This window comes from Cucurbita pepo, chromosome LG13 (assembly GCF_002806865.2).
Source record: "Cucurbita pepo subsp. pepo cultivar mu-cu-16 chromosome LG13, ASM280686v2, whole genome shotgun sequence".
NCBI lineage: Eukaryota > Viridiplantae > Streptophyta > Magnoliopsida > Cucurbitales > Cucurbitaceae > Cucurbita > Cucurbita pepo.
In genome coordinates this window covers 1,911,691-1,927,640 of record NC_036650.1, presented here as the reverse complement: position 1 = coordinate 1,927,640, position 15,950 = coordinate 1,911,691, and the positions used below count along the sequence as shown (strand labels likewise).

The 15,950-nt window shown below is 37.0% G+C and overlaps 2 protein-coding genes across 2 annotated transcripts; one reads left to right on the top strand and one right to left on the bottom strand.

Moving 5' to 3' along the window:
- The first annotated feature begins 1,294 nt into the window (after positions 1–1,294).
- On the top strand, positions 1,295–8,576 carry LOC111809255 (peroxisomal acyl-coenzyme A oxidase 1-like). The gene is made up of 14 exons (XM_023695679.1): positions 1,295–1,715; positions 1,801–1,909; positions 2,004–2,065; positions 3,173–3,382; positions 3,480–3,567; positions 3,650–3,812; positions 4,757–4,952; positions 5,257–5,454; positions 6,335–6,466; positions 6,646–6,766; positions 6,889–6,999; positions 7,177–7,246; positions 7,943–8,126; positions 8,215–8,576. Exons 1-14 carry the CDS (start codon positions 1,578–1,580, stop codon positions 8,422–8,424), a joined length of 1,992 nt encoding a protein of 663 aa, XP_023551447.1. The 5' UTR covers positions 1,295–1,577; the 3' UTR covers positions 8,425–8,576.
- A 320-nt stretch (positions 8,577–8,896) lies between these two features.
- On the bottom strand, positions 8,897–14,207 carry LOC111808252 (probable glycosyltransferase At5g03795). Its single transcript, XM_023694122.1, has 6 exons — positions 14,016–14,207; positions 11,991–12,648; positions 11,768–11,898; positions 11,064–11,412; positions 10,125–10,948; positions 8,897–9,085 (listed from the first exon to the last, which is right to left on the bottom strand). Exons 2-5 carry the CDS (start codon positions 12,444–12,446, stop codon positions 10,262–10,264), a joined length of 1,623 nt encoding a protein of 540 aa, XP_023549890.1. The 5' UTR covers positions 12,447–12,648; positions 14,016–14,207; the 3' UTR covers positions 8,897–9,085; positions 10,125–10,261.
- Positions 14,208–15,950: the final 1,743 nt, after the last annotated feature.

Below are 15,950 nucleotides of genomic sequence, written 5' to 3'. Positions count from 1 at the left end.
TTTTTTTTTTTTTTTTTTTTTTTACTTTAAATAAATTTTAAATTTAGTCAAAATTGGTTAAATAATAATAATTTTAGTACACCGTATAAATCTATTTTAAAATTTATAAATGGAATTCAAATGCAAGCTAATTTTTTTTTAAAAAAAAAGTCACACAAACAAATAATACCAAAAGAATCTTACCATTTCAAGTTATATTGTCCGAAAACTATTTAACATTTAATTTAAAATGTTTAAAAGTTTCAAACCTTTCTGTTACCAAAAAAAAGAAATAAGAAACAAATATCATTTTAATATCTATCTTAAAATAAATCTCTATTGATAATTTATGTTTAATTTCCAAATGCACATTTACAACTTTTTTTTTCCTTGCATGATAATAATAATTATTATTTAACCAATTTTCATAACAAACAAAACTTCAAATTACTTATTTTAGATTTATTAAAAAAATACAAAATTAAAATAATATTTGGATATTTAAAAGGATAAAGACCCAAATAATATTTTAAAATAAAATTTAAATAGTCTAACAATCATTAATTTTTAACCCTGGGAGAATAAACATGTAACGACCCAATCCACCGCTAGCAGATATTGTTCTTTTTGGGCTTTCTCTCTCGGACTTTCCCTCAAGGCTTTAACGTGTCTAAGATCCACCACTGTTAGATATTGTCCTCTTTGGGCTTTCCCTTTCGGACTTTCCCTCAAGGCTTTAAAACGTGTCTGCTGTTAGATATTGTCCTCTTTGGGCTTTCCCTTTCCCTCAAGGCTTTAAAACGTGTCGTCCTCTTTGGGCTTTCCCTTTCGGATTTTCCCTCAAGGCTTTAAAACGTGTCTACTTGGGGTAGGGAAGGTTTCCATGGTGGTTTGTTCTCCTCTCCAACCAACGTGGGTCACAACACAATTTGAAAAAAAAGAAAAAGAAAACAATTTGAAAAAAAAGAAAAAGAAAAAGAGTATTCGGTGATATATTAAAAAGAAGAAAAAATTGTACAAAAAAGATCAAAATTGGAATAAATTTTACCACTATATAAAATCCATGAAAAGTCAAACTTTTGAACATTCAATTTGGATTAAAATAATCTCAATTTGACTGTTATAAAATTTTAACTGTATTATATGAAAAGTTATGAATAATCACACTCAATCTTAATTATTGAATTACCTAAAAGGTATAAATAACGATAATCAAATTCGAATTATTGACTTATGGAATTGGAACAAACTTACGGTTCCAATCCAATGAACATAGAACGAATATTTAATTTGGAAAAACAAAAATCTCAAACCCACTTTAGAAATCTGTGGATGAGAAATAAATAACTCCAGGATACTTGCCAAAAAAAAGTGAGGAGTCTATGGACAAGGGCTATGGTCATATGAACACGAGCTTAAATGCGAAAAGTAATCGAAATTATCGAAGAAGTGAACTTGGACAAGGAAAAGCTGCCTTAAATACCCATGAGCTCCATTGCATTTCGGCGTGATTTGCCGCTCGTTTTCGTTATCTGAAAGCATTTTGCGAAGGTTTTTCCATTTGGGGGTTTTGATTTTGAATTCTTTTTGAGGAACAAATGGAGGGCGTTGATCATCTTGCGCATGAGAGGAACAGCGCGCAATTTGATGTCGATGAGATGAAGATCGTTTGGGCGGGTTCTCGTCATGCATATGAAGTGTCTGATAGAATGTCTCGCCTGGTTGCTAATGATCCAGTGAGTAATTTGTGTTCTACAGTCCAATTTTTCCTGATATTGGATCAATTTTGGTTATTCTTTTGATGGATACTTTGGGTTTAAGGCGTTTCGAAAGGACAGTAGGGCTCAATTGACAAGGAAGGAGCTGTTTAAGAACACTCTTAGAAAAGCAACTTATGCATGGAAGAGGATTCTTGAGCTTAAACTTTCTGGTAGGGCTGCTTGATTCGAGCTCTTTCTGTGGATTGTGCTGTGTTCCTTATGTTCTTTAACCTGCATTTACCTTGTGTTGTTGTTTCTTGGCAGAGGAGGAAGCTGGTAGATTAAGGTTCTTTGTGGATGAGCCAGCATTTACAGATCTTCACTGGGTGAGTTGAGTTTATTCTCTTTGTTGGCATTTCAAAGACACAGTAGATATGGTCTTATTTGGACTTTTCCTTTCGGTTTCCCCTCAAGGTCTTTAAAACGCGCTAGGGAGAGGTTTCCACCCCCTTATAAAGAATGTTTTGTTCCCCTCTCCAACTTATGTGAGATCTCACAACCCACCTCCCTTCAGGGCCCAACGTTCTTGCTGGCACTTGTTTCCCTCTTCAATCAACGTGGGATCTCACAATCCACCTACCTTCAAGATCCAACGTCCTCGCTAGCACTCGTTCCTCTCTCCAATCAATGTGGGATCTCACAATCCATCCCCCTTCGGGACCCAGCGTCTTTGCTAGCACATCACTTGGTGTCTATCTCCTTCGGGGCTTAGCGTCCTCACTGACACACTATCCGGTGTCTGGCTCTGATACCATTTGTAACAGCTCAAGTTCACTGCTAGCATATATTGTCCTATTTGGGTTTCCCTTTTCGTCCCCTCTAGGTTTTTAAAATGCGTATGCTAGGGAGAGATTTCCACACCTCGTTCCCTCTTCAACTGATGTGGGATCTCACAACCCACCTCCCTTCAGGGCCCAACGTCCTCACTGACACTCGTTGTACTCTCCATTCGACGTGAGATCTCACAATCCACCCACCTTCGGGGCCAGCTTCCTCGCTGACACTCATTCCTCTCTCCAATCAATGTGGGATCTCACAATCCATCCCCCTTCGGGACCCAGCGTCCTTGCTAGCACATCGCCCGGTGTCTATCTCCTTCGGGGCTTAGTGTCCTCACTAGCACACCGTCCGGTGTCTGGCTCTGATACCATTTGTAACAGCCCAAGTCCACCGCTAGCATATATTGTCCTATTTGGGCTTCCCCTCTAGGTTTTTAAAACGTGGCTACTAGGGAAAGGTTTGCACACCCTTATAAAGAATGTTTCGTTCCCCTCTCCAACCGATGTGAGATCTCACAACCCACTCCCTTGGGGGCTGAACATCCTCGCTGACACTCGTTTCCTTCTCCAATCGTTGTGGTTTCCATCATCTGTCCTTCTAAGCTTTTGGAATTACATTTAATGTTTAATGTTCTCTCTTTCACTCTAATTTAGGGAATGTTCGTTCCATTTCTCAAAGGGCAAGGAACTGAGGAGCAGCTACAAAAGTGGTTGCCATTGGCAAATAAGTTGCAAATAATTGGCTGCTATGCTCAAACTGAACTCGGTCATGGTTCAAATGTTCAAGGGCTTGAAACAACTGCAACATTTGATCCAAAGACAGATGAATTTGTTATACATAGTCCTACTCTTACATCGAGCAAAGTAAGTTCACTGATAATTATATATTCAGGCAGGGGAAGTTTGGATGTGAATTGCTGCACTATATGTCTTATTTTTGGTTCTTCTTGCTTGTGAACAGTGGTGGCCTGGTGGTTTGGGTAAGGTTTCAACACATGCAGTTGTATTTGCTCGTCTTATCACCGACGGTCGGGACTATGGAGTGCATGGTATGCAAACTCTGATTGGTTTCGATCCTCTTGTTGTTGATCATGACTTATTAAGTGTAATTGGAAAGCTTCCATTTGGTAGGTTTCTTGGTCCAGATAAGGAGTTTGGATGATCACTCAGTTCTACCAGGCATAACCATTGGAGATATTGGTATGAAATTTGGAAATGGAGCTTACAATACTATGGATAACGGGGTCATGCACTTTGATCATTTCCGCATACCGAGAGACCAACTTTTGACGAGGTTATTCTTTTCTTTCTTTTCGGGTTTTATTTGTTGTTTCTATTCATTTTCTTTGTCAATTGTCCATTTGTGAGATCCTATATCGGTTGGAGAAGAGAACGAAGCATTCCTTATAAGGGTGTGGAAACCTCTCCCTAGTAGACACGTTTTAAAACCGTGAGGCTGACGGTGCTATGTAACTGGGCAAAGCGGACAATATCTACTAACGGTGAGCTTGAGCTATTATAAATGGTATCAGAGCTAGACACCGGGCGGTGTGCCAGCGAGGACGTTGGGCCCCTAAGAGGGGTGGATTGTGAGATCCCACATCGGTTGGAGAGGGAAACAAAGCATTCCTTAAAAAGATGTGGAAACCTCTCTCTAGTAGACGTGTTTTAGAATCGAGAGGTTGACAGCGATATGTAGCGGGCCAAAACGGACAATGAACTTGGACTATTATAAATGATATTAGAGTCAGACACTGGACGGTGTGCCAACGAGGACGTTGGGCCCCCAAGGGGGTTGGATTGTGAGATCCCACATCGGTTGGAGAGGGAACGCAACATTCCTTATAAGGGTGTAGAAACCTCTCCTTAGTAGACGCATTTTAAAACCGTGAGGTTGACGACAATATGTAATGCCAAAGCGGACAATATCTGCTAGCAGTGGGCTTGTTATACCATTACTATTTCACTAGTTACTAGTTAGATACCTACCAACTTCAACATTCATTAGGTTTGTCATTGTCATATGAGTTAATCATGCCTATCAATTGGAAATGGGGATGGAGAGCATTTTCCTTGTTCTGCTCTCATTGTTTGATCTTTGTTTCGAGGTTGAGCCTTAGAGAAATTCATTTCTATTTTTCCATCTTACAAATAAAGAACAAAACCAATAAAATACGCTCGTATGTATCGATACATTCAGTTCAACAAGCCTTCTAACGTTAGTTATAAACGTTACAGGATTTCTCAAGTTACAAGAGAAGGGAAATACGTGCAATCAGATGCTCCGCGACAACTAGTTTACGGCACTATGGTATTCGTTAGAAAAGCAATTGTAATTGATGCTTCAAATGCCTTATCACGTGCAGTCTGCATCGCTACTAGGTACAGCGCTGTTCGTAGACAATTCGGATCACAGGATGGCGTGGAAACCCAGGTATGAACATTTAATGCTAGCTCAAGCTGTTCGTACCTGCTATAGTAACAGCAGACCACATTTTTAACCATGATTCTGATGCATAGATCTTATCATTTTACTCGGTTTCATGATCGATACCGATGGAATTGTTGCCAGTTTCTCGCATTTAACTGACCCGTTGCATTTATTTTCCCGATACGAGTTTATGACTACAAGTCTAACATAGATTCAAATTGATAAGTATATGAACATTGTCACAAGTACATTTTGCCCTTTTAGATTGTCGACAAATAATGTCGTTCTCGTTTGTTCGTTTCTTTAGGTGATCAATTATAAAACGCAACAGAATAGGCTATTCCCTTTGCTGGCCTCTGCCTATGCTTTCAGATTTGTTGGTGAATGGTTACAATGGCTATATACGGATGTGACTCAGAGACTGGCAGCTAGCGATTTCTCGACGCTGCCTGAGGCTCATGCATGCACTGCCGGGTTGAAGTCGATCACAACGGCTGCAACCGCTGTGAGTAACTTTTTGGATTACTTTAGCTTGGCCATCTATTTGTGCATTGTTCTTTTATGTTGAACTTTTTAATCAATCTCTTTCTCCTGGTTTAACTTGTTATGCTAATATTATGTTAACAATTTGAGACACTCTTACATCTATGTCACTTATTTTACCCAAGGGGCTTGGGATGTTTGGATTACTCCCAATGGTTTTGGGCTCGATCTTGCGGATTTAGAACTGAATAACTTAAAACCCTTACTGGATAATGGAGCTCGAGCTGGCCTTGGGCTGGCAAAGCCTACCAAGGACTAACCAGTGGCCCATGGCCCGTGACCATAATGCAGGAGTGTCCCACTCTGTGAGATCTCACATCGGTTAGAGAGGAGAATGAAACATTTCTTATAAGGGTGTGAAAATTTCTCTCTAGCCAACGTGTTTTAAAACCTTGAAGGGAAGCCCAGAAGGGAAAGCACAAAGAAGACAATATATGCTAGCGGTGGGCTTGGGCTGTTACAAATGATATTAGAGTTGACACCGGGCGGTGTGCTAGCGGGACGCTAGGCCTCCAAGGGGGTAGATTGTGAGTGAGATCCCACATCGGTTGGAGAGGAGAACGAAACATCCCTTATAAGGGTGTGGAAACCTCTCTCTAGCAGATGCATTTTAAAATCTTGAGGGGAAGCCTAGAAGGGAGAGTCCAAAAAGGATAATATCTGCTAGCGGTGGGCTTGGACTTGGGCTTGGGCTTGGGCTTGGGCTGTTACACACTCCCAGTCCTGTACTTTTCTCTGTTAGTCTACTAGCAGCGTTTTTGGTTCTTAATTCTTTATGTACATCTGTATAATCAAGCCGACCTTTAGTTTTCTTGCCGTGTTATCTTACATTGTAATTTCAGGATGGGATCGAGGAGTGCCGGAAGTTATGCGGTGGCCACGGTTACCTGTGTAGCAGCGGGCTTCCCGAGTTGTTTGCAGTTTATGTCCCTGCCTGTACTTATGAAGGAGACAATGTTGTGCTACTCTTACAGGTCTGGTTTAAGATTTCAAGCGATGAATTATGATAACGACTTGTATCAAACTCCTCGACATGGGCAAGATGCTCGACGCTCACTTCATACTACTTCCATCGAAACTTCAAGATTTTTGCATTCAAGTCTAGATTCTCGCCTCTTCCTCACCTGACTATTGTCGAGCTGTTTTGATATAGGTTGCACGATTTCTCGTAAAGACCGTGTCCCAGTTGGCGTCTGGTAAGAAGCCCGTCGGTACAACAGCTTACATGGGACGATTACAACATCTTATGGAATCCTCTTGCAAAGTTCAGAAAGGTAATTTTTTTTTGTTTTGGGGTTCTCAATCCCTTAATGGAGGCCTGTGAGGGTGGTGTGGAGCTGAAGTTTTCAAGACTTTTGTTTATATTGATGTTCTTGTCAATTTTGATAATCTACAGCTGAGGACTGGTTAAACCCGAGCATCGTTCTTGAGGTTTTTGAAGCACGGTCGGCTAGGATGTCCGTTGAGTGTGCCAAAAGACTTAGCGAGTTTACTAATCAAGAAGAAGGTTGGTATACTTCTACCTAGATGAAAATGGATTTGTTCGAAATATCGGAATAACTACGTCGAAATTTTCTGCTATTCGACCAGTTTGCACTTGCGTCTTTGAACTATTAGTTAATTATCGATGCATGACAATGCCGATTTGTTCTAATCCGATCGAGATTTTCGTAATTAACTGCAGGTTTTCAGGAACTTTCTCCTAGTTTAGTTGAGGCTGCAGCTGCGTATTGCCAACTAATTATTGTTTCCAAGTAAGTTCCTGCCTTGTTAGATTAATCAAATCCTTGAAAGCTTTGATTCTTTCGACTGGTTTTGAGCCCATCATATATGGGCTTTCCCCTCTTGAGCTTCCTCTCAAGGTTTTTAAAACACGTTTGCTAGGAAGAGGTTTCAACACCCTTATAAAGAATGCTTCGTCCTCCTCTCCAACCGATGTGAGATCTAACAATCCACCCCCTTTCGGGGTCCAGCGTCCTCATTGGCACTCGTTCCNCCCCCCCCCCCCCCCCCCTTCGAGGCCTAACGTCCTTGCTAGCACACTGCCTCGTGTCCACCTCCCCCTTCGGATCTCAGCCTCCTCGCAGGCATATCGTCTGGTGTCTAACTATGATACCATTTGTAACAGCTTAAGCCCACCGCTAGCAGGTGTGGAAACCTCTCCCTAGTAGACGCGTTTTAAAAACCTTGAGGGGAAGCCCAAAAGGAAAAGCTCAAAGAAGACAATATCTTTAGCGGTGGGCTTGGGCAACAACAAATATTTTCACGCACCCTTCTTCCCGAAACATTACAAAGACGTTTTTTTCGCACCAATCACCGAGCGTTCCTTCTTGTGAAGTGATATCTGATTGCCATGAAATTTGATTCAAAGAAGAACCCGGTTTTCGTGTATTCAACCTCGTCTTTCCTCAATCCCTTAACTAATCATTTCGAAAATATTTCCATTTCAGATACATTGAGAAACTTCAGGGAGACATACCTGGAAAGGGAATAAAAGAGCAACTGCAGATTCTTTGCAGTGTTTATGCTTTGTATACACTTCACAAACACAAGGGTGATTTTCTTTCCACTTCCACCATCACTCCCAAACAGGCTTCACTTGCTGATGATCAACTCAGATCTCTATATTCCCAGGTTTGAACTCCAACAAACCTTTTAATTGTTGAAGGGAAGCTGGCTGGCTTCTAACCCGACATCGGAATTACGTTTACCTCTTTTGTAGGTTCGGCCAAATGCAATTGCTCTAGTCGATGCGTTTAACTACACCGACCATTACCTTGGTTCTATTCTCGGCCGTTATGATGGGAATGTTTACCCAAACCTGTACGATGAGGCGTGGAAGGATCCTTTGAACGACTCCGCTATACCTGATGGCTACCATGAATATATCAAGCCATTGCTTAAGCAGCAGCTCAGAAATGCAAGGCTATGAAGAACACGATAGTGTAACAAAATGTTGTGTTCTTGATAATTTGTAACAAATCCATGGATTCAGCTTGGAATTCTATGGTATTGTATGAATTCACATTAATTTAGATCCAATTACTGCTATTAAATTGAATGGGGCAAATTTGTTTTATTTTATTGAAATTAATAAATTTAAGAAAATTCTATACGGATTTTTGTTAAAATTAGTGGTGAATTAGTGAAAAATTTTATTTAAGTTTTTGAGAAAATAGACCTTTATGAATAAAAAAAATAATAATAATAAAATAAAAAAAAACTCACTAGATGTCATTTCTATCTAGCTCGATATAACCTATCTAGAACTATATAGAATTATATAGGCAATTTATCGACCATAGTTCAATAGATAAAGACACCTATTACTATTTTACTGATCGATAGCTCGATCTTTTACTCCTGCAATGTTTGAACTAAAAAAAAATGGAAGTTCGAAAGGGTTACTCAAATCCATATTCTAAATTTATCTTAATTATAATTTATTTACTTCACAAATACATCCAGTTTACAATAATTGGTCTTTCAAATTTACTCGAATACTCACTTACAGTATATATTTTGCATTAGTGTATACACCGTGCTGCAGTATTTACATATCCAGCAGCAAAGCCCTCTTTTCCTTGCATTCCCTGCAGTGGAGATGGAATCTACAGCTTTAATATAGCACAAAAACAGAGAACAAAGGGACAAGAACAGCATAAACTTATCAAGTTTGGGAAACTCCAAAAGATTGGGCTACTAAAAGTTCATAATAGAAAGAGAATCATTAAGTATTTAGTCCTTTAAAAATGTTTAATAGTTACCTAAAAATTTAGTACTTAATAAGTCCCTAAACTTTCAATATTATATCAAATAAATCTCTAATAAATTTAAAATTTGTTGATGGGCTATTTTGGTATCTTGGTTGCCCTCTAGCTAACACACCCCTGCAAAATAGATGCATCTCAACACACTCTACTCCGGAGTTCGTAGGAGAGCTCTATCTTGTCAGTGGAAGAGATGTCGAGGAAGTGTGAAGACTTGACGATCGGGCCGGGATTTCTTTACCTCGGGATAACCACTTTGATAGCTTATGGATTTGGTCTCATAATACCTATTACCCACATGTTAGGAAAAGGAAAGAAATTCCTCGGGACTAGTAAAAGCCAAAGTTGAAAACTAAATAATCTATTAGATATAAATATAAATTTTATGTTTGATATGAATCTAGTAAATAATTACATTTTTTAAAACACCACGTTTTTAGAGACTAAATTTATAATTTAACTAATTCTGTCTCTTCTCATTCTTCCTTTAACTTTTGTCTAAATATACTTCCACTTGCTAATCTTTCTTAGGCACAATTCTCTCACTAATTGTTTTCTACCCACCTGCTTTCTCTCCATAATCTAAACTCTATCTCCATAATCTAAACTCTATGCACATTTTCTCTTATTTGTTTCACTACACAAATGCTCCCTCTAACCAAAATCCATCTTCTCTTTTTACAATTTGTTTTTAGTTGCTTTCTCAATTCAAGAAATACTGGATTGGGAAAACCAAAGAAGAGGGTGGTTAACAGCACATGATGAAAGCACTATAGTACTCCCAAGCACATCTAAGAATCCATTCAACATGCAGTAAATATAAACAGCAATTCATAAAACAAACGAGTTATCCATGCCGTACCTGAATGCTGCTTGATGATTCCCAAGTGCCATTCTTGTTCTTAGGTGATTGTGTCTATATCAAGATGATGTAAACCTCTCAGCTCTGTAAGACTTCGATTCTGCTCGGTTCTTCATTTAAATCAGGTAAAAGAGATATTATGTCCCTGGGATTTGAAACCGATTTAGTCTACTAAACCAAATTGAGTGCAGAACCATGTGGAACAAATCATATTTAAGGGGTTTTGGGTTCCAAAGAAAGTGTTTCTGAACCATTTTCACATTTATCTGCATAGCAAGATATCTCCTCAGTGGGATAGCCGTTAGAATCTCCTTCAGCTTGGGAATATCCTTTTCAGCAACAACCACAGAGAATGCACTCCAATCGAGAAACTCACTAAAGGGAAGCACAAAATTATCAGCAATGATTACTGGGACACATTCATAATAAATGGCTTCAATTATCCTTGGGCTGTTCACTTCATATCCCATTGGGCAGATGCAGTATTTGCTTGACTTCATATGTTGAATGTATGACATCTTACGGGAAATTCTCTGTGGCAAAGGTCCATAGACTCTGATATCATCATCTTTGTCCTTCCAATGCCTCAGAAGTGTTGGACGGACTCTCCCATGCATGTTCCCAGCAAAGAAAGCAAGAATTGGACGCTGTGATACCCTTTTCCCACCAACATTCCTAAGAGGTTTCCGAGGTGTCCTTATTGTAGTTTCTGGCAATGAAACATCCTTCCCAAGTTTAAAGACCCCTTCTGATACATCAGCATTACATAAAGCTTTTATGGTGTTTTGGCTAAGTTCTCTATGTTCATTAACAGTGTACGGGCCCTGCAGAAAGTTTGTGGCACATCAAAAGAAAGAAAATGGATAGCCATAAGAGTAGTGGCTTCAGTAATCTCTGGCATTCATTAAGAAATCTGAGATGGAGAAATAGGCTTCTCACCCAGTCATGGCAAGCGACAAGGAAATGATCAGAGCCATGCGTACGGTTCCAAAATGGATACTTTCCAGCAAGCCAATTCACATGGTTCCTCAGGTATATTGACAATGGTTTCATGTTATGCGAATTAGGCACATAAAGAGCCGTTTGCAGCTGGCGTGCACTATATGCAAGATAAAATAAGTGGGCCTTTTCTGGGTCCTTAGTGACGAACTGCCTGTTTTCCTCCATCAACTTCATAAACCACCCTTCAGAAGCATAAATTCCTCTCAGATGGGGAGTATGAAAGATAGGTCTGGATCCATCTCGGTAAATGTAGACTTTGAGTATCAATTCCATCAGTTCATAACTCCTGACAATTTGGGAAAGTACAACGGAATCAGTTGACTACAAATATCGGAAAGGAATGACATGTAAGAAACTATACAAAGTATTAATTGAAACATTCTTCTCATTCTGCGTATCATACGTGTTAGGAATTACACTCTCTATAATGGTATGATATTATCCAATTTGAGCATAGACTCTTATGGTTTTGCTTCGGGCTTCCACAAAAGACCTCATACTAATGGAGATGTATTTCTTACTTATAAATACATCATCATTTCCTAAATTAGCCAAGGTGGGAATTTATCCATTCTTTCAAATCATTCTAAAATACTTAAAACATATTTAAGTTAATACCAAAGCAGTGATGATTCAACTACCTTTTGAAAATTGATATATTCAAGAACAAAGGGGCATACAGATCAGCATCATCTATTACTGTTGGAGCATGTTTCATCTCTTCTTTTGCATAAGCAAGTGCTTCCACAGGCTTTAAGGACCAAACATGCCTCTGGATTACATTAACATGGTCATAAAAATGTTAAAATAACTTTACTTTATATCATTAAATAAAAAAGGAAACAGAGTTCGAAATTCCCATACCTCCAACGCAGTGGGCGGTCTCCTGGGTGGGGGAGGAGTAACAGTAATTGGCTTCTCTTTTACTTTGGCATGCTTCCTTCTTTTAGATGATTTTCTACTCTTAGAAGTTTTGTCTCTCTCTTGATTCACTGAAGCCAATTGAATCACTTGATCGGAAGCATTATGCGAGACAACAGAGTTAGTTGGTATCAGTTGGACCCTTTCTGTGCTATTCTTGTGGGTCTCATTCAACTGCATGGGTTCCTTCGTGGATTCATATAATGTAACTGTAGCTGGCCGATAAATGAACCATGTGTGCAATGAATAAGGAAGTATCAACATTTGAAGTGAAATGCCACCAACGGTCAAAATGGCGCCAACAAAACATATTTTTGTCCAATCAATTTTATAGCTTATGGAAGCCCTAAAAATTTCTCTCATTAGATATAGAGTAAAACGGTGCAATAGTCCACTCATTTCATTGCAACAATGTTTTCAACCTTGTCAGTTTGGAAGACTAGTTCTAGAATCTTGGTTAATGAAAGAATATATTCTTGCTGTCATCATGATGTGAAAACAGACATAGAAACTTAGGCCTTAGAAACAGTCATTCAAGACCAAGGCAGTATCGAAAATCACACCGAACGCAATCAGTTACAAAATCATCAAGCTTCAGCACCTGCCAACAAACAATTTAACAGTCATATTGGCTTAAAAGATTATTTCTGCGACAATAAGGACAGAACTGAAAGTAGATTCAATATAACTGAAATGTTACAAATGAATAGCTTATTATCTATTTCATGCAATCAAACTCTCTGGAAAAACTAGTCTATTGTGCTAAAACGTGTTTAAAATAAGCCCAGTTTGAAACATCCATAAAGAAAACGCAGATCCTGGAAGAGGAAGAGATTATCGTAACTTCAAAAGGATATAAAGAGAGTCGACATGAAGTAAAAGTTAGGGTTATATTTTTCATTAAAGAGGGTCACTATAACTTTAAACCACTGGCAATATGTACACATTTTTTTCTCAGATTAGATTAATTAGGGAGGCCATGCTCCATATCTTATATATTATAAGGCAATTTCCATGAAAAGAAAAGGAAATTAAGTCTTAAAGGATTTTCAGATATGAACATCAGAGTTCTGAGAGAAATGTGATCGCTGTACTCCTCTGACCAATATTTCTCATTAAAGTACTAGACATTGCTGTGGTTTAAAAATCCCAAATATGGACCAGAAGATGATCAAAGGGTTTGATGCAGCTGCCCTAAAAGTTTGTCCAGCTGATGTACCAGGCAAAATGATTGGTGATAGGGCTAAGGGAATGAGCAAGGAATCCAGCATTTAAAACTCTAGAAAGTCCGAGGTTTAGAGAGGTGAAGAAGTTGTTTCTAATATCTATGGTGATGCAGACGACACACATCTATACTCTGTTTGTAAAAGCCACAGGATCCATCATTCTAATTGTGGACATGGAAAATAACAACCCAATTACTAGCAGACGAATAAACATAAATCAATTTGAAGTTCAAAAATCTAGAATGGAAAATCCACTGAAAGAAACTAGTGGACGACACAAACCCATACTCCCTGTTACTAAAAGCTACATGATCCATCATCCTAATTGTGGAAATGGAAAAAAGAACCTTATGATTAGCAGATGTCAATTTTAAACTCGAAAAATCTAAAATGGAAAACACCGAATACAGGGGGCAATCAAACTTCGTTGATCAAACAGATACAGGATCATTATCCTCCATCAAACATCCTGGAGGCTGGGAATACAAACCGATAAACAGTCACCAAATTCTAAACCTAAACTTCTTAATTTTCAACCATCACCAAAATCGACGGAAACTTACGTCATGAGAAATCTAGAAGCTCGTATTCTTCTCAGCTACGTCAAGTCGGAATCAATTTCAAGAACTGAATTAAACAACTATCTTATATAAAAGAAAACGTTGCTAGTCGAGTAAATATAGAAATCATAACAGCAAGAAAAGATCAACACGATTGTTGATAGTTGCATCAAATTCCATACCTGGATTAAGAATGCACAAAACAGAGAAAAATTGAGCCGAAAGGATGCTGAAGAACTTTCGGGGGAACGATAAATTGTTGATAGCAAGAGAATCGAATGAAATCAATCGTTCCAGATTCCAGAATGAATGAGGAAGAACTAAAAAGGAACAGCCGAAATGGAAAACAGAGGGAGTGGAACCAAATGGAGGGAAATTACACACAGGCGACAATTGCGGGAACGGTTCTTATTTATATACGTACACTTTTTTTGGCTTAACGACCCAATAGATAAAATAAGGGAAAATTAAAAATAAAAAAAATAAAAAACAAAAAAAGCAATAATTATATATTCAAAAAACAATAAAAAAAAAAAACAGTTTATTACTAAAAAAATTATAAATATCTTAAATATAACTCAACCATAATCTTGTTTTTAAAATTAGATATTCACATTTTCATAAATAAAAAAAAATAAAAAAAGAATATTTTTTAAAATAATCATCTATTTAGTTAAATATTAAATTAAAAAATTATCGAGATTCCGACCAAAATTCAAAATTCAAATTGGGTCCTTGATGATATGGTATTCTCTTACTACATAACCATGTTACCTATCTGTCTTGGAACACTTTTAAAAGTGAAACAATTCACATATATCTGTTGGATGATGAAAGTTCCACCTCGGCTAACTTAGAGAATGATCATAGGTTTATAAACAATCTCTATTCGTATGAGCCATGAGAGCTTAAGCTTAAAGTGGACAATATCATACCATTGTGGAGAGTCGTGTTCGTCTAACAGTATCAACCATGTCAGAAAATTCTCGAAATTTCATCTAAATTTTTTTTAATAATTGAACGTAAAATGGAGATGTATATTGTTGGTATAAAAAGAAAAATAATTAATTTTATCCTTTATTGAAATGAAAATTTTGAATATTTTCGGTAATTAAATGAAAAAAAAAAAACTCAAATTTCTTATATTGATAAATATGAAAATAATAATTTGCAAGGTTTTGTTTTAATAATAAAAGAAATTTTACCACAATAAATTGAATAAACTAATTCATAAATTATAATATACAAAAATGAGTGTACGACAAAACTTGGAGTTGCAACCATGGTTTGACTTCGGCTTAGATACGCCACCGTGGTTTGACTTCGTGTTTGACACGCCACCGTGTCCTCATAACAAAGGGCGTGCCACATACAGCTGGCGGCATGTGATTGGTGGCATTGAATCGAAGTTGAGGAAGACAGCTACTAACAGAAAAAAATAATTAAGTTTGAAAACGTTGTATTATATTTTTATTTTTAAATTTTGAATTTTGAGTTTAATTTCTATTTTATCTTTTGAGTTTAAAATTTTAATATTTTTGTCCATAAATTTTTACTAATTAGGTCTTTGACGTTTAATTTAAAATAATTATTATGTGAAGTTTGTTAAGAATAATTATTAATATTGAGTGCTAAATAAATTTAAAAACTTAAAATATATTAATAATATATTAATAAATTAAAATTAAATCAAAATTTAATTAGTTAAAATTATTTTAATAATTTGACTTAATAAAAATAAATTAACTTACAACAATTAATTATTCAATCATGTAATAAGTTTCTACGATAATTAAAAAATATTATTTATTTATATAAAATTTTAATAATATTTCATATTTTATTTTGAATAAACTCAATTAGTTAATTAATTTTAGCTTATAAAATAATTATAATTAATTATTTAATTATAATAAATCAATAATAATCTTTTAAACATATATTTAATTTATTTTGACCAATAATTTTCTAAAATTAATGAAAATAATTTGGTTACCTACCATACAATATGTAGACCTATTTTCAACCATTTTTTAGGTAAATTATTTTTTATCGAGCATCATGAATAAAATTTTAAACTAAACGACCCTAAAAGCATTAAATTATTGATTTAAGAA

Excerpts from the sequence above, each read along its gene's own strand:
- LOC111809255 (XM_023695679.1), top strand. The coding sequence starts at position 1,578 with ATGGAGGGCGTTGATCATCTTGCGCATGAGAGGAACAGCGCGCAATTT. Across the intron at positions 2,066-3,172 it reads CATTTACAGATCTTCACTGG|GGAATGTTCGTTCCATTTCT; the intron begins GTGAGTTGAGTT and ends ACTCTAATTTAG. Across the intron at positions 6,467-6,645 it reads ATGTTGTGCTACTCTTACAG|GTTGCACGATTTCTCGTAAA; the intron begins GTCTGGTTTAAG and ends GTTTTGATATAG.
- LOC111808252 (XM_023694122.1), bottom strand. The coding sequence starts at position 12,446 with ATGAGTGGACTATTGCACCGTTTTACTCTATATCTAATGAGAGAAATT. Across the intron at positions 11,899-11,990 it reads GACCGCCCACTGCGTTGGAG|AGGCATGTTTGGTCCTTAAA; the intron begins GTATGGGAATTT and ends AATGTAATCCAG. Across the intron at positions 10,949-11,063 it reads TTGTCGCTTGCCATGACTGG|GGCCCGTACACTGTTAATGA; the intron begins GTGAGAAGCCTA and ends AACTTTCTGCAG.